The sequence below is a fragment of the Hypanus sabinus genome, chromosome 12, assembly GCF_030144855.1.
Source record: "Hypanus sabinus isolate sHypSab1 chromosome 12, sHypSab1.hap1, whole genome shotgun sequence".
In the NCBI taxonomy this organism is placed as follows: Eukaryota; Metazoa; Chordata; class Chondrichthyes; order Myliobatiformes; family Dasyatidae; genus Hypanus; species Hypanus sabinus.
The window spans coordinates 29,858,877-29,882,465 of NC_082717.1; the positions used below are offsets into that span (position 1 = coordinate 29,858,877).

A 23,589-nucleotide genomic window follows, 5' to 3' on the forward strand; every position below is an offset into this window, starting at 1 on the left:
ATGAGGAAGTTGATGAGGTGAGGTAGACAGCATAACCAAAAATCATTTGCACACAGCACAAAGGTTGTGGTGAGTTTCAGAAAGTTCCTCTATGAACATTTATTTCATTTCATTTCTACTTAGCCAGAACTCATACTTGGCCTGTTTGAAAAGTGGAATCTCTCAAGATGCAACAATGAACAGCAGTTGTAAAATGTTGGAAGTGTTTAGAACATAGAACAGTACAGCACAGTGATATATTAATGCAAGAAGTGTAATCATTTTACAAAACCACTCACTTTTTTAGTGTCTCATAAAGTAGAAGGTGGAATTAACTACTTGCCCCCTCAAGGTGGCTCTACCATTCAATATGACTATGGCTGACTTGCCCCAGGTATTGTCTCCTCATCTCTGCCAATTCCCCAGTTTTCACTTCTCTGATTTTTGAAACATTTATCTACTTCCCCCACCTCCCTCCCCCAGTGATTTAATCTCCACAACTCTCCGAGGTAGAAAATTCTGGAGATTCAATAAGAAGTTCCCACTCTTCATGACCACATGCAACAGTCTTTTATCGCTCCATGTTAGAATATTTGGACCGTTCTCAGCTTCTCATAGCTATTTAACTAAAATCTTTTTTCTGAGATCATAACTCAGGATTAAGGAAGGTGTGCTTTTACCCCAGTCTGAGGATTGGAAAATTCCTCTGTGTATATTATTTTAACGTGTGGTGACAAATGCACACCAGCCACCAGAGTCCTGTCTGGGGGGGGGGGGGGGGTGGTTGTTCTGATCCAGTAGCAAGGGGTCACAGAAGATAAATATGTGGTGTCGAGTCTCTCACATAGTGTCAAGCCATAAATGTCCTTCTCCTACTCCCTGTGGTTCCAACAAATTAAATGAGTAAGTTTAAAATGTGGAGGGGTGTTCGCAAGGGAGGGGAAACTAAAATAAGAGCAGCGAATATTAGAAACTCACGAGAGAAGCTAACATATTATGAAAGGGACACAGCAGATCAAGAGCCCAGATGCTGTATTTCTTGATTTTTTTTAAATGATTTTTACAGATTTTATTCCTCTCATTTTCTTATGGCAAGTATACACTTCCTATACTCAATGTTGCTTTATTCAATTTACCTTATTTTCATTATTTCAGCCAGTTAAAATTTCAAATTCAGTTTTCATTTCTTTCCAACTTTCTAAAAAAAATGACCTGCAGCATATTTAATTCTCGTGTTAGCATTGTCAACATTCTTGACTTCAGACCTTTTGTTCTCTCCCTTTATTCCCCCAATGCCTTTCATCCATCCTCCTTACAGATGATTGTACTGCCGTTTTCAAGATCTAATTGGTCTTCCAGTTTCCTGTGGAGGTGAATGTTGCCCACACAATATCTAAGTCAACTTTTCAGATGCAGTGTCCTGTAAATTCCTTTCTTGAGTTAATGATCAAGAGCATATCTGTTTAAATGCAAACTATCAAGAATTATTCCACACACCAGACTAATTAATCTTCAAACCATTCAGAAAATCTTTATTCAGTAGGGTAAAATGTAAGAATAATCATTAACTTCATTGCAAATTAATTTTCAACTTCAATCAGGAAGCTGTGTCTTAATGCACTCTGTGTTCATGTACAGAACATCAATAAGCAACTTTTCATTAGCTACATTGAGAACAGAAATAAAATATTTAGCACATCAATATAAATCCTACACACCTTCAGTTTAATTTCACTATAACTCTGAGATCATCCTAGAATCATCTTTTTTAAAAAAAGACAAATTTGTAAATTTATAATTCAATTTACATGCCAATTTGAAGACAATTTTCCCTAAATATTATCAAATGTCTGCCACTTTTTTAGGTCCCATAAATGGAAGTGTGATAAATAGTGAGGTCAGTAATTGACTATAAAGGTGTAGATAGGCTGACTGGGTAAACATTTGGCTAATGAAATTTAATACAGATCTATGTGAAGTAGAAAAAATAAAGAGAGGTGATATTGACAGTCATATGGCATGGAAAGAGGCCATTGACCCACCATGTCAATGCCCGTCAGTATTAATGCCATCTTCCAGCACTTAGTCTATAGCCTTCTACACCTAATGTCCAAACTTTAATTCTTAAATGCTGTCAGCAACACTGCTTCTACCACTCTCTTCAGCATTCTCGATACTCACCACTCTTTGGGTGAAAAGGATCTACTCTAAATCTTTTACCTCTTACCCTAACTCTATGTCCTGTTTTATTCAATCCTGATGAATTTCTTACCATCTACCCATCTGTAGCCATCATAATTTTACATACCTCAATTATATCTCCTCTTAACCTTCTCCACTCCAGGGAGACCTAGTTTGTTCAGGCTCTCCTTGTAGCTAAAATGCTGTATTCTATGCTTCATCTCGTCTACACGCTCTCCATCAGTACCACATATTTCCTGTAGTGGTGACCCGAACTGCACTTGGTACTGCAGTTAAAGGTTACTTTGCTTGTGTGTAGGTTTTCATTAGCCAATTACGTTTTTTTGTTCTGTGAATGTCTGCAAGGAAATGAATCTCGGAGTAGTACAAATTTACTTGGAACTTTGACTCTAGCTGACTTGGTGTTACAAAAATTCTGCAGCTGCCTTGGCAAGCCCTTCAACCCAATCAGATGTATGTGTGTGGGCATTTATAGTAGGACCATACATAAAAACACTGGAATCAGGCAGTATTCACATTTTATTTAAATTGCAGCACCTAATTTGAGCTGAACAGGTAATTTCTTTTCAAGATGACGATTGAGGGATAGGATGCGAGGGAAAATTATCTTGCTGTTTCAAAATGCTGTTATAGTATTTTTCACCATCTCATAAGAGCTATGAGGGAAAGCAAATATATTCTCGTTATTTTACTAGATCTTCAATCTGGATTTGTATGATCAGATCTCCAGATCAGAGTGTGAAAACACAGCACATGTACAGATTAAAACACAACACACATGTAGAGTAAAACAGCACACGTATAGAGTAAAACACTGCACGCATATTGAGAAAACACAGCATACATATATGGTAATGGCACAGTCAGCTAACCAAAAGTCATTGCCAGTGTCAACCTCCATCCTTACAGATGGTGCCACGCGTCAGTTTGCTCCAACTCATTCACTGGGTCACTCTTGTTGGAATGTATCAACATTACATTGGGAAAATCCTGTAGGATTGGACCCAACTGATTTCAATTGGGATTCTTAGCCTGCAGACTTAGGGAAAGGCAAGATTTTTTTCAGTCCTGAAGAAGGATCTCAGCCCAAAATGTCGATTGTTTACTCTTTTCCATAGACACTGCCTTGCCTCCTGAGTTCCTCCTTCATTTTGTGTGTGTTACTCGGATTTGCAGCATCTGCAGACTTTCCTGTCATCATGCAATGTTTTTTTTAAAATTATTTTGCTCTAATGTGATGAAAATGCTGTCACAGCTGCAGGTGCAACTTTGCTCTCTCTCTCAGGACTCTACAGGATTGGGCCTCAACATTACACTGCCCGATGTCTACTCACTATGACTATACCACAACCCTAAACAGTGTGGTAGGCTAGTAAGGGTGACCCTCCATAGGTGGCTCACCCAAATATGGGAGTCACAAGCAGATTCTGGGCAGTGATTGTGGGTTGACATGATAGAGCAGGCATGGGCAAACTACAGCCCGCGGGCCATATGCGGCCCGTTAAGATTTTTAATCCGGCCCGCAGAACTTGGTGAAATTATATTAATAAACCTTGTTAACGTTTTTTCCCCGCAATTCTGGCGTCTTCCCAATAGATGACGTACTCTATATACATTGACCTTTGTTGAGGTGCAGCGTATTACTCCACATTTGCGCTTTACTTTGTGACCTTGTGGTGACCCATTTCCTGGCACATCCGAACCGGCTCACAATTAGCCAGCGTTCCGGCTAAGGGAGATAGCCTGCGGGGATTTGTGAGCACAGAGCTCCGCATATTGGCGCGCTCTCACTGTTCTGTCATTGTGCGGGTCGTTGTTGAGTTTTGGCACAGGGGACAATTGAATAAGAAGGAGCAGGACAAGTAGACCTGCATCTCCTACTGTTTTTGAAATAAAGACAGTCAGGAGGAGAGTGATGATGATAATATCTTGAAGGATAACAGAATTTTCAGTGCTTTAAAATAATAACTGTTACTATTAAAAAAAGCTGTATTTTCATTTAATTTTCAGTGTTTTAAAAGACATTTCAATAAATAGCTAAATACCATGGGACTTCAAAGACAGATATTTTGTTGTAATGCATTTGTTCATTTTCAATTGAAATTAAAGCACATGTTTTCTACATATCCCATGATATTTTATTTTCTCTTATGAGGTGTAATACCAAAACACTCCATCCATCTGCTCCTGGTCCGGCCCCCCCTGTCAAATTTTAGAACCCTCTATGGCCTCAAGTCAAAAAGTTTGCCCACCCCTGTGATAGAGCAACACAAAATATTGCAGGAATTCAGTAAGTCAGGCAGCACATAATGGCGAGGAATAAACAGTTGATGTTTTGGGCTAAAATCTTTCAGCAGAACTCACGAAGGTCTCGGTCTGAAGCATTGACTATTTATTCCTCTTCATAGATGCTACCTGACTTGTTGAGTTCCTCCAGCGCTTTGTGTGTATTGCTCAAGATTTTCAGCAACTGCAGAAGAATCTCTTGTGTTTATGACACAATACAGGTTAAGTTTCAGAAGTTGGTTAGAAATGTAATCAAGGTTCTGGGAAGCATTAAACACCGAGACTAATCAGCACTGGGGACACACTCAAAAGGAACAATGCTTTAGGAGTATGGGGATAAAACTTATAGGGATGCAGAGATAGGGTATGGTGAAATCATGGAGTGATTGAGATGAAAATAGATGAAAACTGGATTTAATCTTTCAAGTGACAGGAAGCTGTTGATGGTCAAGTACTACAAGCTAATGGCAATCAAATCTTGAATAAATTGGAGCTAAGGAGATGCTGGGTCAGGAGTATACCTGGAACCAATTAAACAGTTTAGCTCCAGTATTTTCAAACAATTAACACCTTACAAGGAATTAGTTAATAAATTGACTGAGTTGGAAACAGCATGACAAATGGATTATAATCTGGAACTTCAAGAACGGAAAAGAATCATACTTAAATGGTATACAAGCAACATGCAGCCACATACAATATTGGCCTTTAATGACAAGGATAGAGTACAAATGTCTCGCAACAACTGCACAGGACTTTGGAGAGGCGGCACCAGGAGTATTGTGATTTATTTTGTCTTACTCTGGGTTAGATACATTTCACTTGGAGGCAATGTAAAGAAGCTTCAATGAAATGGCTGTTAGAATGTAGGGAATAATCCCACTCAGCAGATGGGAGGATGATAGCAATCCTTGGAGAGAAAGAACTAAATACACTCCCTCTAGTTGACAACAGCTGTAACAACATTTAACTTGGTTTTTTTTGCATTTGTAAACTGGACTCATTTCTCTCCCTGAAGATGGTCAAATGGCCTGATTCTGCTCCTATGTCTTATGGTCTTGTATTTATTCTTTAACTCTAGTTGATACTGGATGGAGCTGGTTGACACTGGTTACTTGGTTTATTCTGCCACCGACTTCTTGCAGATGTCCCTTACAAGGATTCATTCTTTAACTACAACTGCTTCTCCAAAGACATTGTAATCAGAGGCAGAATAAACCAAGTAACCAGAGTTAGAGAACAAATACAAGACCATAAGACATAGGAGCAGAATTAGGCCATTTGACCTATCAAGTCTGCTCTGCCATTCAATCATGGCTGATTCTTTTTCTTCTCCTCCTCAACCTGTTTCTGGGCTTCTCCCCATAACCTTTAATGCCATGTCCAATCAAGAACCTATCAATCTCTGCCTTAAATACATCCAACGACCTGGTCTCCACAGCTGCATGTGGCAACAAATTCCACAAATTCATCACCCTCTGGCTAAAAAAATTCTCTGCATCTGTTTTGAATGGATGCTCCTCTATTCTGTGCAGTCCTGTCGTAGACTTTCCCACCACAGGAAACATCCTTTCCACATCTACTCTGTCTAGGCCTACCAACATTCGAAAGGTTTCAATGCAATCCCCCCCCCCCCCCCCAATCCTTCTAAATTCCAGTGAGTACAGACTGAGCATCAAATGTTCCTCATATGATAACCCTTTCATTCCTGGAATACATCCCTTGTGAACCTCCTCTGGACCCTCTACAATGCCAGCACATCTCCAAGATGAGGGGCCCAAAACCATTCACAATACTTGGGGTGAGGCCTCACCAATGCATCCCTGCTCTTACAATATCTTCAAAGGTTAAAGCAGGATAGAACATTGAAGTCCTATTGTAATCTTTTAAAATTATGTTACACAGGATTAGTGAAGACATATTTTTTCATCATCTTTGATTATACTTGAATATTGATTCACATTAAGAATTCATTTGGGAGTTCAAAGTTGTACTGCTCCAATGACTTCGGATTCTAACCACCATCCGCCCCCACCCAAAAAAAAACAGGCTCAGCCTAAAGTCAAATTAATGGCAAGAAAAAACATCTAGAGTCAGAACACTACATATCTAGTCTATGCTGAACTGTTATTCTGCCTCATTGCATCAGGACCATATCCTTCCCATCCCTGTACCTTTACAACACGTGCCACAGTGGCATAGCAGTTAGTGTGATGCTGCTAAAGCTTGGGGTGTCAGAGTTTGCAGTTCAGTTGTGACATCATGTGGAGGGAGTCTTTACACCCTCCCAGTGAAATGCATGGGATTTCTACAGGTGCTCCAGTTTCCTCCCATAGTCTGGAGATATTGGTTAGGTTTATTGGTTATTGTAAATTGTCCCATGATTAGACCAAAGTTAGAATCAGATATAGCTGGGTGCCACAGCTCGTAGGTCCCATTCCACACTCAATCTCAATAAATGTCAAAACCAAACCTGCATTAACTACTTCTGCTAGCAGTTCATTCCACACACTACCCTAAGTGAAGTTACCCTTTAGGTTTCCCTTAAAATATCACCCTTTTCCCCTAACCCAAGACCTCCAGTTCTAGTCTCACCCAACCTCAGTGTGAAAAGCCTGCTTGTATATACCCCTCAATTTTGTCTACATTTTAATCAAAGATTCCTCCATTCTATGCTCCAGAGAATGGAGTGCTAACCTAGTTAATCTTTCTCAAAACTCAGGTCCAGGTCCCAGTAACACCCTTGTAAATTTCCTCTTTCAATTTTACTAATAACCTACCTCTTGTTGGGTAGGTGACCAGTACTGCATACAATACTCCAAATTTGGCCCAAAGTGGTTTCATAATTTCAACATACCAACTCCTATATTCAGTACTCAGAGGTATGAAAGTCAATGACCTAGAAGTTCTTTAATCCTATGTATTCCTAGACCCCCACTTTAAAATCTCACCCTAGTTTGTCCTCCTAAACTGCAACACCTCACTTGTCAGCATTAAGACCCATCTGCCATTTTTTAGCTGGTCCCAATCCAGTTGCAAGCTTTGATAAACTTTGCATTCCAGCATGCTCCCATCTTGTTGTCAATTGTCCACTACAACCCAATCTCAATGCCATTCACTTATTCTATGGAACAAGATAGTCAAATTAGGTTTATCCAAGAACAAGCACTGGTGGTAGGCTGGACTAGATCACATTTTGCAGTTAACCTCCCTGCATTTTTATTATCTGTCCTTTGACTCGATCAGTTCCAAGCATGGTTTCTGGGCTATAATAGTAGTGATATTAGTGTTGAAATTACTGTCAAGTTAACTGCCTTTATGGCCCATATCCTAAACATGGAGTGTACAGTTTTTAAGTTGTTAGTACACACCAGCTGTAGGAGATGGATTGAATTCTCATCCCTTACTCAGTTCTACCTTCGTTGGCGAAGGGATGGTGAGGAAGCAAACCATCTTCGCTGCTAATCCCAGTCAGAACAAATTAGTGCCATTTTAAAAACAATTTATTTTCAGTATTGAAGCTGGGTAGGAAGCTTGATCATTGTTCCTCCAAACCCCTCCCTCCAGTTGATAAAGTAGGAGTTAAAGTGCAAAACAGCAAAACTGGGATTTCAATTTAAGTCAAATTTGTAGTCTTTATTAAAAAAGACATTACAATTTAAAAAAGTATTTTGTACACAAGCTCCAATGAATTGCTAAACTTAAAACATGACCCAAAACAAGCTTTCAACTATACAGTTTAAAAGGTTAACTATTTCAGAGTTTTCAATATTATCCCAATATGCAATGCTAGTTTAAAATGCCAATATCAAACATGAAAACACAAATTATTATAAACAAGCTACAATTCAGTAAGACCATTTGAGAATTTGCAACTAAAGCCTTGGGAGCAAAGTCCAGTAACATTTACCATTTTGTATTAAGCAAATCTCTCAAATGCAAGTAGAAAAGATGGAATTACTTAAAGGAATGGAAGTTAGGGGCTGCACAGCAACCTTGTAAATAATCCAAAATTAGATGACTATCCACTTGCTTTGGCTCAATGGCTCAATATTCCCAGGTTGTAGGACATCAATTGGTCCCAAACACATCTGTTTTAGGATTAGGTAGTCAACTGCTGTTTCTGAATTTCATCCAGTTCTCTTCCCTGTAACAGACACATGTACACATTAATCTAAAAGCATTTTTAATTAAGAAACTACAGTTTACAAATGGTGAAAAAACTTACCTCTGCTTTTTGATATATGTGTGACTTGGCTGCCTTCCTTCGGGCAAAGAACTGGAAAAAGGAAACAAAACATTAAGTTCTGTCTAGAAAGCCAAGTGCAGATATGGGATTCTGAAAATAAACTCAAACTACAATGGCAGTTCTATAATCGAGTTGCAAACAAATCAAGAACTTATCAGTAGTAAATTTCTACCAAGATTGTTTTGTGGGCAGAATGACATTTTTCCTCTGGCTTTTAAATTTATGGGCATACTATTAACAAGCCACCATTTATTGGTCATCTTCAGTTACTGATGAACCACTGACCAAGCTGCTAAAGTCTGTTGGTATAGGTGAATGGAGTTGGTGTTTCAGGTTGTATATTGTCCGAACTTCTTAGTGACATTTTTGGGAATGGGAAGTGCTGATCAAGCAAGATCTAGAGGTTGCTCTAGTCTAGTGGAACTTAACTAATCAGTATTAAAACTATACACTTCCATACTTGGATGGAAGAGATTCTGCAGATGCTGGAACCATGGAGCAACACACAAAGCTAGGAGTCAATGCTTCCCTCGTCAACTGAATCCTTTACTTTCTGAGCAGATCCCAATCAGCAAGAATAGCAGCAACATGTCCTCCACAATTCTAGACACTGGCTGTGTCCTTAACCACTCACTCTACTGCCTATATGCTCGTGACTGCATGACCAGGTTTTGCTTCAACTCAACTCCTCTAGTGGTATCACCCAAACTTCCACGTAGGACTAATCTCACACACTTGAGTTAGTACATGAATGAGAAAACTTAGTAATAGGGTGTCATGAAATTTTTCTCTCAAAGTCAGCAAATCAAAATAGCTGGTCAGTGACTTCAGGAAGTGAGGTGGTGTATAATGCTGCTGTCTATACCGACAGTGCTGAGCTCCTAGGAGTGAACATCAATCACTTGTCCTGGGCCAACCATCTAGATGCCACATCTAAGCTCAACAATGCCTCGACTTAAAGGTTAAAGAAATTTGGCATGTCCCCATCAACCATATTCTATCTGGATATATCATGGCTGGGCATGGCAAGTGCTCTGCTCATGAATGCAAAGAACTGTTGGGAATTGTAGATAGTTGAACAAGTGACCAAAACCAGCCTTCCCCAATGGATCTTCTCACTCCCTCAAAAGCAACCTAGTATAATCAATAATCTAATCCACAAGGCATTCTCTCACACCCCTCCTTTCCATTGGCAAAGATACAAAAGCCTTCAAGTACTTACCACTTCTATCCCACTATTAAATTGTCCCTAATCCAATAAGATGACCTTGACCTGACAATCCACTTCATGATATTCATCTGCACTGCATCTTCTCCATAGCCATTGCACTTTATTCTGCATTTTTAACCTTATTCTACACCTTAATGCACTGAACAATGATTTGATCTATTTAAACAGTAATGCTAGCTTTTCACCATCTTGCTAAGTGTTAGAATTGTAAACCAATTTAGATCAGGCAGCATCCTTTCCTTCCAAAGATGCTGCCTGACCTGCCAGGTTCTTCTAGCAGAGAGGTTCCCAATTTTTTTTATGCCGAAGAACAATACCATTAAGGGGTCCATGGACCCCAGGTTGGGAAACCCTGCTCTAGCATTTGTTGCCCTTCATATACTCAGCCAAACAGATCCTTCAACAGTATCCATGCTGACCAATCTCACATTCCCTTCATGAAAGGGATTTCATTCAGTGACCAATTAACCCACCACATTATATGGAAGGAAAATGAACCATGCAAGGAAACTGACGGGAAAAACATCTGTAAGCCTAAGTGGGACCCAAGATCAGGGCTGAACCAGAGTTGGAGCTACTTACTACCTGCACCATTCAAATTTAAACACCAATAAACCAGCATTTGATATTTTACTGAATGATTTATTGGAGACAAGAAGATTGAAGAAACTAATCTGCAGATCTCCAACTAGTCAAGCAGCAAAATGGACTACGAACTCATTTGAGTTAAAGAAAATTTGTGACTTTAGAACTGAATTTCAAACTATTTAAGCCAACAAAATTGCTTCAATAAATGCTGTTATGTTTAATACTTACAAGCACAATGAGTCCAGCCACAACTGCAAGGCACACTACAACAACAACGGCAATAATCCCAGGGGTCATTCCCTTCATGGAGAACTCTGGATTCTTTGAATCAATGTAGTATACATAAGCTTCGTCAAAAGCAAGCTTAGTGCCATCATATGGAATACCATCATCTTGGACTGATCGATTATAGTTGAAGGAGAACAATGAGTTACCCTTGATCTAACAGGGAAGGGAAAAAGTTAGTTTTAATATTGTGGTCAGAATTGTACACAGACTAGTCATTTAAGCTCTATGAAAGAGATTAAAATGCATTTGCACACAAAGTCCTCTTTCCATTAACCAGGATTTCCAAAGTCCTCTGCTTATTTGCTTTTAGTTGACAGCAAGCAATTAATGAATACCATCCAATCCAATAATTGCTATCCATCTGAACCAAGGCAAGTTCAGCTATTAATTGCTATTTGTTATCAGGATATTGAAAGCTACTTACATCCTTTTCTAGATAATATGCTGCTGTAGCAAGATCAGTTGGCGAGTCCACAGTACGATTTTGCTTCAGGTCCACATATATATAACGGTCATCCTTGAAATACTGAAATAAGAATGTTGGCATGTAAGAAATAAAATGGGTATTAAAGGCCCAGGTTCTTTTAATAGCTTAGATACAAAACGTGAGAAAATCTTTAACTGTCTCCATTAACCCCAGATTTTGGGGAATCTGTCAGGACTTAAAGATCCAGATTACTTGTTAAAATATTCCCTGCAACTTTGTTTTGGAAAGGAAGCTCAAGAAGTCCACTAACAAAGGTTTACAGATGAATCAGCATTTAAAGCTACAAAATTGGAACTGCAAACTTAGAAGAATCAGTTTGCAGACATAGGCAACACAAGCCAAGTCAAACATCTTCAAAACAGTAAAGGTAAAATAAACAATGATTTCACCATCATAATTACTTTAACACAGATTATAAATATGGCACCTCTGTTTGACCATTTTAAATGAGAAATTTGCTAATGTTCAACATTCACATGGCTTTGATACAAGCATTCCACAAATGAAAGCCAATTTTCTAGACAGGATGCTGAAACAATTATTTGCCTACCTCAATTTTCTCAATGTAGCCTTTGTCCACTTTGTAGTCTGCAAACATTTTTTCGATTGTACTGTTGAGAGAAAAGCCACAAACATTAGCCATTGAGCTTTTGTAATTTATAGACTGGCTTACACATTTAGCTAAACAGTTTTAAATTAAAAATCAATGCCAGTGATTCAAAGACAAGTACCCAGAACAAAGTCCCACAAATCTGCACTTGAAACAGCACCTTCCTAGGCTTTCTAATGTGTTTCATAGCCAGCAGCTTCTGAAGTTATATTGTACAAGTGATGCAGAAGTAAAATTTTGTACAATTACACTTGATATTAGAATAGCATACTATTCTGGCATCCATGTAATGCAGTGGTTAAGACAAGGGGATCATAAACAGAGACCCACTGTTTTAAAGCTGCACAGTGCCACCAGCATAATGAACCAAACAAAACAATTACATGCACACATCCATGAATTGGGAGCACACTACCGGGCACAAGTTATACTGACTAATTAAACTTGGCAGTGCTTACTCTTTAAGTTTATCTTCACTGATCGCTTTATTGATGGGTTTGTGTCTCAGCTGAACTTGAAACCAACTATGAAGAGCAAAACAAGGGGAGATATACATTAATACAAAATGGTCCATATACATTATTATCATTTTTTTAAAGAAGAAAGCTTGAAAACAATTCTTACTGATCCTTTTCATTAGGTCAATATGAAATTCACAAAAGGATTGAACTTCTCCCCCCCCCCACTTATTGTCAGTAATGGTCAGTGTTGACACTGGTGAACATTTTTCCACAAGCGTGTTCCTGTCTGCCACCCACCCCACTCCCCAAATGCAACATTATGCCAAATAAAACTACAGTCTGCAGTCTATGACTAGAAATGGGTCCACTTCATTGATCTTTTTTTTTTTTTTTTTTTTTTTTTTTTTTTTTTTTTTTACACCCTTCACCCTGCTACCCAGTCCAATTTTGAACTTCAGTGTACTTACAAGGTCTTCACAAGCTCCGGGCACATAATGCCTTTATCTCCTTTGTCAGTTCTCCGAACACCAGCACTGTTAACACACCAGCATGTGTCAGTCCCATTGCATTGCTTGGCATGGAAGTCTCCATTATTTTTGCAGTCAGGATCATAAATGCCATCATTATCCAACATAGCATGCTCAGTGGGCTTTCTGCGGGTTCCAATATTATTCTTCTTTCTGTACATTTCATTCTTCATCATCCAACACTTGCGGGTCACTAAAATGTTTGAAGACCATTAGGTTTTGCCAGATCTACTTTGAGAATACGCTTTAGTACATACAAGATTTAATTCTACTGTTTGGTCCTTCAGACAAGTGGATGAGTGCAGGGCAGAAATATACTTGCTCATTAATTTGAATGATTTTCACCATGAAGTATTCCAACTGGCACCCAGTTTCCAGTTGAATAGGAGTTACATTGAATCAGAAGCAGCAACTCCACGTCACAGCACAAAATCCATTTCTACCCAGAATGTCCAAAGCAAAATGTATGCAGGTCAAATTTTCCCCACTCCTTTACTAAAGAGAATGAGCCAGCTGGTGTGTTAAATTAAGTTACAAAAATTTTAGTTACCATAGTCTTAATTTGGCAACACAAGCTAGTTCTGTTAGAAATCTTTTAAAAAATCAATTCACTCAATTTGCTGGATCCCAAGAGAGCCTATGAAATGGCTGTTTAGAGCAGGTTGTGATTGAGCCCACTACAGGAACAGCAATTCTGGACTGGGTGATGTAATGAGCCAGATTTGCTTAGGAAGCTCAAGATAAAGGAGCTATTAGGAGACAATCATAATGACAGAATTCACCCTGCAATTTGAGAAGTTAAACTCAGATGTGTCAGATTTACAAAGGGAATTACAAAGGCATGACAGGGAAACTGGCCAAAGTTGATTGGAAGGGGACATTAGTATGGATAACAGAACAGCAATGGCCTGTATTTCTGGGGAAATTTCAAGTGCAAGATACAGCCCAAAGATAAAGTATCCTAAAAGGGTCGGCAACCATGGCTGATGAGAGAAGTCAAAGGCACACAAAAGCAAAAAAAACACAACACATAATATAGCAAAAACTAGTGGAAAGGTAGAGGATTGGGAAACTTTTGAAACCAACTCAACTCAAAAAAGATGAGTTACGAAGGTAAGCTTGCCAATAATACAAAAAGTTTAAAAATTAGAGGCAAGGATGGATATCTGATCACTGGGGAGGTAGTAATAGGGACAAAGAAATGGTGGACAAACAAGTATTTTGCTTTAGTCTTCACTGGAAAACATAAGCAGTATGCCAGAAATTCAAGAGTGTCAGGGGCAGTAACGAGTAGTTGCTATTTCTAAGAAGTTGCTTGGAAAGCTGAGGGATTTTAAGGTACACAAGTCACCCGATCCTGATGGACTACACCCCCAGGGTAATGAAAGATAGTTGAAGAGATTGGAGACATTAATAATGATCTTTCAAGAATTACTATTCTTTGAGGGAGACTGAATAGGAAATTTCAGGCCAGTTATTTAAACTTCAATAATTAAACTGGGAGTCTTCTAGCAGGATTCCTTAAAGGTCAACTTGGAGGTTGAATCAGTGGCAAGGAAAGCAAATACAATGTTAACATTAGTTTCCAGAGGACTATCATACACAAGCCAGGATGCAATGCTGAGGCTTTGCAAGGCATTGGTCAGACCACATTCAGGATTAATGAGCCTAAAAATGCTCAATATTTAAAAAAAAGGATGTGCTGGCACTGGAGAGGGTCCAGAGGAGGTTATGAGAATTATCCTAGGTCTAAAAGTTAACTTATGAGGAGCATTTGATGGCTTTGGGCCTGTACTTGTCAGAGTACAGAAGGACAAGGGAGGCGAGGATGGGAAGTCTTATTCAAACTCAAATATGGAAAGGTCTGAATAAAGTGGGGGAGTTTAGGACCAGAGGGCATAACCTTAGAATTGAGTGACATTTAGAACAATTCCTTCAGTCAGAGGGTGGTCAACCTGTGCAGGCCAAGTGATTGGGTACATTTAAGGCAAAGGTTGATAGGTTCTTGATTAATCAGACAGTCAAAAATTATGGGGAGAAGGCAGAAGAATAGGGTTGAGGGGGATAACAAGTCAACCATGATAGAATAGCAGAGCAGACTTGATTGGCTAAAGACCCTAATTCGGCTCCCGGGTCTACAGTCTTAATTTTGTTACATTTGAAAAGGCATGTCGGCCAAATACTCATTATTTCTTTTCCTGCACATGAAAAACAGTCAAGACAGACAAACAAATGACTACCAATTAATTACTCAAGTATGCTAGGATTCAATCCCCATCTTACATTGGCTAATGATGCACATTTCATTGGCAATGTCAAAAGGAAAATGCAGCCATTTTCTTGGTCATAAATAGTTACTGATACCCCTCTAACATCTCCCTCAAATAGTGTAAGCAACATCCAGAGTAACTCAAATTGTTTAGTTATATCCAGACACACCACAGGACATCCAGGTTTACTCAATGCAAGTGTCTTTATATTTGGCATTTTATGATTAAATTCTGGCTCCTGATATTTCACACAACACCAAAATTTAAAATTACTATAGGTTGAACAATGTTGTCAAACTCAAACCTGGGATATTTTAGATCAAGTTAAAAATGGGAAACAGTTTTGAAACATCAGGTCACTGATGGGCAGAGCCAAAGATAGCTCCAGAGGGTGGCTTCTCCCAGCTCAGTGAAAGAATTGCACTCTTTCTGTTGTAATGCCTCTATTTTCCTTTACAGGAGGCTGGGGTCCTATCGGGATCTTTAATCTAGAGCAACACTCAAAACTGCGTTTTGCACTGTGTTGTGTTCCCTTTCTTGGAACTTGGCGATCGGCAGTGTTTCATTATGTCAGGAGTGGCTGCAAGGCAGGCAAATTTGGGGCCTTGCAGTCCTGTAGACACAAATTCTCACCAGTGTCACGAACTGCAGCTTAGTGGGAGCAGGAACATTGAAGACAGCGAGAGTGACCATCAAGAGGGCTCTGCACTTCAGATCAATCTATGGTTTTTTTAAAAACTTTTTTTTTATTGTATTTCAAGTAGTTACAAAATAAAAGTAGAGAAAAAAATGTATATTACCCATCCCCCCTCCCCTTAACCCATCCTCCCTAGCATCCCTATAGAAAAAAAAGAGAAAGAAAAGAAAAGAAAAAAAGAAAGGAGTGCCTGGATATCGGAAGATCCCCACATGCTCCATGGAGTTCGTAATAACTTTAATATATATATTTATTTCTTTCCCCAAATAACCAATTATTTCATCTTCGGAGCATCTATATATTTAATCCCATCTTTTGTAAATAAGGGCACCAAATTTTCAAAAATGTTTCATATTTATCTCTTAAATTATAAGTAATTTTTTCAAGTGGAATACAGCTATAAATTTCTTCCTTCCAACGATCTATACTTAAATATGTATCCAATTTCCAAGTAACTGCAATAGCCTTTTTGGCTACTGCCAATACAATTTTTATAAATTCTTTCTGATATTTATTCAATTTGAGTATCGGTTTTATCCCTTCAATATCACCTAATAAAAATAATATTGGATTATGTGGAAGTTGTATTCCAATAATTTGTTCCAATAAAACTCTTAAATTTGTCCAAAAAGGTTGAATTTTAGAACAAGACCAAGTAGAATGTAAAAAAGTACCAATTTATGGCGATCGACAGTGTTTCAAAGATCAATCTATGGTGAGGAAGAGTTTGTTGCCAGCCCTTGAGTTGGGGAACTCAAATTAAAAAGCAATACTGCATGCTGACAACTTTGAAATAGCTGCCCTTCCCTCATTAGAGCCTGTGGAATGTTGAAATGCTGGAGTGAACAGTTAAGTTTTTGATGTACTGTAGACCATGGTCTCTCTTTGGGGCTTTGCTGTTGCTTGCATGGCAGGTGGTGAGAATGCTGATGCTTTATGCTGGAGTAAGTGGGAGGGGAGGGTGAGGGTTAATACTGTTTGTGCATGGGGGGCAGGGGGCTTTGGAGATCCTGTGTCTTTGTCATTCATTCTTTGAGGTGTTCTTCTGTTTCAAGGATGTCTTGAGAATAAGAATTTCAGGATATATATACTCTTATACTAAATGGAACTATTGAACTTTTTACCCAAAGTGTTGCCCCATGAACATGGTTAATTGGCCTTTATGAAAGTCATAGTTCAATCAGGTGTATACATAATGGAAAACTTGCCTATTTCTTTCAAAATAAACAATTATCAATTCTTTCAAATTCCATCCCAAAAAATGCCTAACATCCTGGCAATAACTTGAGCAGCAAAATAATGATAAAGGAATAATAGAAAGTTGTCAAGAGAAAAGAACTTTTCATAAAAAGTATAATGTGCATTACTTTGCTGTCCACCACAGATCTTTCCATTCAAAACTTACATAGTGTGCAATTTACTGGTTGCTTCAGATCCTGAGCCAGTTTCATTGTACATTCACATTCAGATCCACTGCATTTGGCATATTGGTTTGTTAAGCACAAAGGACAAACTGAAAAAAGAAAATATACAAAGTATTAATACAAACAGATCATATCCTAACACTGAGGCTAGAGAATGAAAGCTAAATAGATTTATCAAACTGTTTTAGTGAAGGGATTTTGAAAGAAAATTCATTCACACTACCAAATTTAAGGTAAGCAGCTCAAATTTCCATTTCCCTTCAAAAACGATGCTCTTACGTTACAATTTTTAAGAAAAATGACTACGTGTTTTGACATCATGTCCACGAAGGGGTTCCACAGATGCCTCGGTTAATGGTAGAGGTCCAAAAGGGTTGGGAACCCCTGGCTCCAAGCCAAGCATATCCATGCAGAGTATTAGTAGAATTTACAAAATACTACCCGCCCCTCATTTACATGCAAATGTTGGCCAGGTTCGTGTTTGTTCGTTGTTAAAATAGAGTATATAATTAACTAGCTTAAAAATTGGATTCTTAAAAAGGGATCTGACGACTCAGCTTTACAACCCATTTGATAATAAAGATTAAAATTTAAACCCAAAGAGATTCGTGACTGTAGAGAGAAATAACTGAAAACTAACACACGAATCGAAGCCCACGCCCAGACACCGGGCGGCCCTGCAAAGCGACCCCCAGCGGCGGCCGCGGGAATTGCCCGTGCGCCCAACGCCCCAGCGCACCCTCGCGGACGCCGCTTTTTCTCCAAGTTTTCGATGTTACATCAGTGATAGAGGAGAAAGGGTCAAAGACAGCAAACCAATTCCAACCACTAAAGTCGACATTTGGAAGAGTTAATAAGTAACCAAAGCGCAGATCCTTGCTGAACGAAACTTTCTGTCACTCACCTTCATCCTCGTCGGCCTGCGCCCAGGCGGCCAACGAACACAAGGCCAACGCCAAGAAGCTCACCACACGCATCTCGCCCGCTCACAAACAAATCCCGCTTCAGAACAGGTCCTTTTTAACAGAGGCTGAACACCCGGCTCGCAGGTCACGGCTCCAATCGAATGGTCAAATATTACAGACTAGCAACAGCTCTCCAATTCCAGCTCAACCAGAACTTCCTCTACCTTCTTTGTTACAACCTGCACTACAGAGTTCCTCTTCCTCTCGGACATTTATACCTTTGGGAAGCTGACGTCAGGTTATTACCTGGTGAAACTGGGACGAGTTTTTTTTCTGTTAGGTGATACCAATTGGTCGTCAAGTCACTACCACTCCACACCATATTTGTCGCTTCCTCTTTGGAAAGATCAGGGCGTGATCACCCGCGATGCTTACCACAACAACAAAGAACATGTTAAATTCTCCTCTTATCCCATCCTGAAAGTGGAAAATGCCGATGAGCACATGAGACCGAATCACCGAGATTCAAAAGACGATGGATGTTCGAGTTACATTATGTTCACTAACTAGGTGCACAGACTTACTTCAATTCAGTAATGTCATGCTTTTATTGATTTTCGTTATTACTTTGCAAATAAATAGAGGTGCAACAATTTTAATTAATAAATAAAAACAGAAATTGCCAGGAATCTTTAGCAAATCGTCTTTGAATCTCTCTCTCTCTCTCTCCCCCACCTCTCTCTCTCCCTCTCCCTCCCTCCCCCCCCCCCCCCCCTTCCCTCACTCTCTCCTCTCAGAGAGAAAAAAACAATTACAGGTCAGATGGATGATCGATCAAACATCGGCAAAAAATGAAAAGTTTTTAAGTACAAAGGCGAAGAGGGACTAACGAATGACAAAATGAAGGGTTAGAAGCAAGGGTTCTAGAGACAGAAGAGACGGTAAGCCTCGCAATTGTTGCATTTCAAAGATATGCTTTATTGACAATTTATACAATAAATAATTGAACCAGATTTGTAAAGGAACCCTTGGAGGCAGTGATCATAGTATGACAGAATTCTCCCTGCAGTCTGAGAGGTAGAAGCTAAAATCGATTTTATCAATATTATATTGAGTAAAGGTAACTAACTACAGAGGCAGAGAGAGGAGGTAGCTAAAGTCGATAGGAAGAGCAGCAGTGGCTGGAGTTGCCGAGGGTAATTCAAAGACGTAGGATCATTTCACCCCAAAGAAGCCTTCTAGGGAGGATGAGGCAACAGTGGCTGTCAAAGGAATTAAAACAGCATAAAAACAAAAGGTAGGGCGTACAACATTGCAGAAATTAGTGGGAAGCTAGAGAACAGGGAAGCTTTAAAAAACCAGCAGAAGGTAACTAAAAAAGCCACCTGGAGAGAAAACATGAAATGTAAAAGAGGATACTTGGAAGTTTTTTTTCAGACATACAAAGAGTAAAAGAAAAGCTTGTTTGGCATTGGATCATTGGAAAATGATGATGGAGGAGTAGAAGAAATGGTGGATGAAGTGAATAGGTATTTTCCACCAGTCTACACTATGGAAGATACCAACAACATGCCAGAAATTTGTGAGAGTCAGGGGGAAGGAGTGAGTGTAGTCACTATAACTGAGGAGAAGGTGCTTGCAAAGCTTGAAGGTCTGAAGGTGAATAAATTATTTCCAAACATGAGAAAATCTGTAGATGCTGGACATCCAAGCAAGACACACAAAATGATTACTTGGACTGCATCCCAGTGTTCTAAAAGATAGCAAAAGAGATTATGGAGTCATTAATAACTACTTTTTAAAAAATAACTAGAGTCAGGAATAGTTTCAAAGGACTGGAAAATCACTCTTTAAGAAGGGAACTGGGGATAATTCTGGAAACTAGAGCAGTGAGTTTCATGTCTTTATTTCTTACATCCTTCACTTACATGAGGAATAAAAATCTTTACATTACACCTCCATCTAAATGTGCAAATTGCAATCATAGTAATGTATAATAAATAGAATAGTTAATGCAACATTAAAATGCACTCAAATCAGTGTGAGTTAGTCAGTCTGATGGCCTGGTGGAAGAAGTTGGTCCTGGCTATATTGCTGTGGTGCCGTTTCCTGCATGGTAGCAGCTGGAATAGACTGTGGTTGGGGTGACTCAAAGGTGGAAAGGTATAATTTAATGTCAGGGAAATGTATACAATATATTTCCTGAAATGCCTTTTCTTCGCAACCATTCATGAAAACAGAGGTGTGCCCCAAAGAATGGACAAGTTAACTGTTAGAACCCCAAAGTCCCCCCCAGCTCCTCTCCCTCCCACATGTAAGCGGCAGCGAGCAGCAATCCCCCTTCACCCCACCAGTAAAAAAAAAGCATCAGCACCACGACTGAGCACTCAAGCATGAGCAAATCAATGGCAAAGACTCAGACTTGCAGTTACCCCAAAGACTTTGCATTTCGCCCAGTATTTGACATACCACAGGTTCTCTCTCTCTCCCTAATAAGGGAGAAAGAGATATCTCCATTTTCCCAGCGAGCGAAGAGACATAACAAATAACTCGTTGGTTTATAATGTTAAAAGTCCACCGTCGCTTTTTTTGTGCTGTGAGCCCAAAAATCTGAGCACACAGCCGCAGACATCCCTATTCCCCCGATGACACACGGGTCTCCTGTCGTGATACTGACACTTGATCTGCCCGTCCCGAGACCCTAGGCTTTTGAATCCGAGCCGAACACTTAGGCCAAGTCTTTGGCGTGCTGAACAACAACGGCCGGTTGTGAAACCCCAAAAGCAGGTCCCATTCCTCCAAAGAACTGTAGTCAGCGTGCAACTCCAGGTCAGGGTCTTCAAAAGAAGCCTGAAAGGGAAAAATAGAGATATTAAAGATGAAAATGAGCTGTTTCTGAAGATACAAGCATTTGTCGCTGTTAAGCGCCATTAACCCTCCTATGTTCCCCAGTGATCCTTCAGGCCCTTTTCTCATACCTGGCTTTGTAAACGCCCTGAATCATGAGAAGTTCACATGTGTAGGGAGGTTACTAGGGAGAATTCTTAGGGATAGGAATTATGAGCATTTGGAAAAACTTGTTAGGGAGAGCCAGCACAGCTCTTGAGCGTGGTAAGTTGTATCTTAATGACTGAATGTTTTTGACGAAGTGACGAGGGTGATTGATAAAGCCAGAGCTGTGGATGTTGCCTACATGAATTTTAGTAAGACATTTGACAAGGTCCCTCATGAGAGGATCATCCAGAGAATTAAGACGCATGGGATTCATGGTGAATTGGCTGTTTGGATTCAGAACTGGCTTGCCTATAGAAGACAGAGAGTGATGGTCAAAAAGACATTCTAGCTGGTGGTCAGTGAGTAAACTGAGTAAACAGTTGAAGTTTCAGGCTGAAACTCTTCATCAGGATGGGATAAAAAGCTAAGTCAGAGAAAGAAGGTAGGGGAAGGTAGAACAAGGTGGTGGGTGATGGGTGAAACGAGGAGAGGGGGAGAACTGGAAATTGAATGGTGAAAGAGATCAAGGGCAGGAGAAGGTGGAAGAGCACCAGAGGGACATGATGGGCAAGTAAGGGGATAAGGTGAGAGAGGGGAACAGGAATGGAGGAATGGTGAAGGAGAGGAGGCAATAACCGGAAGCTGGAGAAATTGATATACATGCCAGCATGTTGGAGGCTACCCAGATGGAAAATAAGGTGGAAAATAAGTGTGACCTCATCACAGCAACAGAGGAGGCCATGGGCTGACATATTGCAATGGGAATAGGAAGTAGGATTAAAATGGGTGGCCACCAGGAGATTCCACAATGGTAGTAGGTGCTTGGCGAAGTGGTCTCCCAATCTGCGTCAGGTCTCACCGATATAAGGGAAGCCACACCAGGAGCACCGGCTACAGTTGACGACCCCAACAGACTCAAGGTGAAGTGTTGCCTCACCTGGAAAGACTGTTTAGGGCCCTGAATAGTAGTGAGGCGGGAGGTGTAAAGGCAGGTGTGGAACTTGTTCTGCTTGCAAGGATGAGTACCAGTAGGGAGATCAGTGGGGAAGGACAAATGGACAGGGAAGTCACATGGGGAGTGATCCCTGCCGAAAGTGGGAATGGGGGGGGGGTGATTCCCATTGGAGATGGCAGAAGTTACGGAGAATTACATGCTGGATGCAGGGGATAGTTAGATGGTACATGAGGTCAAGAGGAGCCCTATCCCTGGTGAGGTGGCAGGAGGATGGGGTTGGGGCAGTGGTGCTCAAAAAGGAAGAGATGCAGTTGAGGGCAGCAGTGATGGTGAAGGAAGGGAAGCCCTTTTATTGAAGAAGGAGGACATCTCATTAGTTTTGGAATGAAAAGCCCCATCCTGAGAGCAGATGTGGCGGAGACAGAGGAACTGAGAGAAGAGGATGGCATTTTTACGAGTAATATGGGAGATCCCCGGTAGAATTCCCTCTCTTACGAGCTCCATTGAATTGTGCATTCCCTCCAGACTCCTGTAGCTAGAGGTTGGATGTGTATCCAGGATTGGTGTCAGGTTGGATGTGATTATACGGATGGTGGGGATAGGTGGAAATGACAGTTAAGCAAACATAGTACTGTAATTCTCCCAAGGTAAGGGTATCAATGTCAAGAGGGCATGGGTTTAAAGTCACTGGATGGAATGTTAAAAGGAATGTGAGTGGTTGACAGAAGAGATGGTGGAAATAATCATGTTTAAGAGGCATTTAGACAGACACTTAAATAAGGCATAGGATTCAGTCCTAATGTAGGCAAATGAGATTAGTGTAGGTGCTCAAAATGGTCACCATAGATGTGCTGGCCCTAACGGCAGGCTTCAGTGCTGTATGACTTACTGACTATGACTTTATAAGTCTTTACCTCACATGGAAATGGCAGATGACTCCACTGACGTATAGCAGGTAAGGTAGGACCTCTTATCTATCACTGAAGCAAACATCAGTGCTATAATTTGTATCTGCCATGGTGCACAATTCAGTCTTAGGCCCTCATATTCAAAATAGAATTTTGAACAAGCATTATCAAAATATGCACATAATGTATAAAGTATAAAACAGACATCTACTACACATTTTTGATAAAATTTAATGGCACGAAAGCCTTGCAGTTCATCATACTACTATTCACTGTAGTTTTATGATGAGTCATCTTGCTGTAAAACTGCCAGCAAAATTGAGACTCAGTGGCATATTTTTATATTGTTAGGCTGATAAGATTAGTGAAACAAACAATACAATCTATAACCTGCTTATCAGTGCTGTTACAGAACTAGACATACTTTAGATAATTAATTTATTTTTGTATAAACTTTCTTAATTGCATGTGCAAGCTTTTGTATGCTTTGTGTTCGGTACAACTAAGCATCAGATTTACAGTTTTCAG

At 39.9% G+C, this 23,589-nt stretch overlaps 1 protein-coding gene and 1 long non-coding RNA gene across 2 annotated transcripts in view; one reads left to right on the forward strand and one right to left on the reverse strand.

The window, feature by feature from the left end:
• The window catches only part of LOC132402739 (uncharacterized), a 28,724-nt gene extending 11,450 nt beyond the window's left edge, over window positions 1-17,274 (forward strand). Inside the window, exon 3 of the long non-coding RNA XR_009515056.1 lies at window positions 15,638-17,274. This is a non-coding gene — a long non-coding RNA (uncharacterized LOC132402739). The remainder of the gene's footprint in view (window positions 1-15,637) is intronic.
• Window positions 8,083-18,450, reverse strand: epcam (epithelial cell adhesion molecule). Its single transcript, XM_059985706.1, has 9 exons — window positions 18,204-18,450; window positions 17,281-17,388; window positions 12,849-13,101; window positions 12,379-12,444; window positions 11,861-11,921; window positions 11,248-11,349; window positions 10,764-10,976; window positions 8,696-8,746; window positions 8,083-8,614 (listed from the first exon to the last, which is right to left on the reverse strand). The coding sequence occupies exons 1-9, from the start codon at window positions 18,274-18,276 to the stop codon at window positions 8,570-8,572; spliced, it is 972 nt and encodes a 323-aa protein (XP_059841689.1). The 5' UTR covers window positions 18,277-18,450; the 3' UTR covers window positions 8,083-8,569.
• Between the last annotated feature and the right edge of the window lie 5,139 nt (window positions 18,451-23,589).

Coding starts and splice junctions, on each gene's coding strand:
- epcam (XM_059985706.1), bottom strand. CDS start 18,276: ATGCGTGTGGTGAGCTTCTTGGCGTTGGCCTTGTGTTCGTTGGCCGCC. Junction 11,350..11,860: donor GCTACATTGAGAAAATTGAG/GTAGGCAAATAA, acceptor TTCTTATTTCAG/TATTTCAAGGATGACCGTTA. Junction 8,615..8,695: donor ACATATATCAAAAAGCAGAG/GTAAGTTTTTTC, acceptor TGTCTGTTACAG/GGAAGAGAACTGGATGAAAT.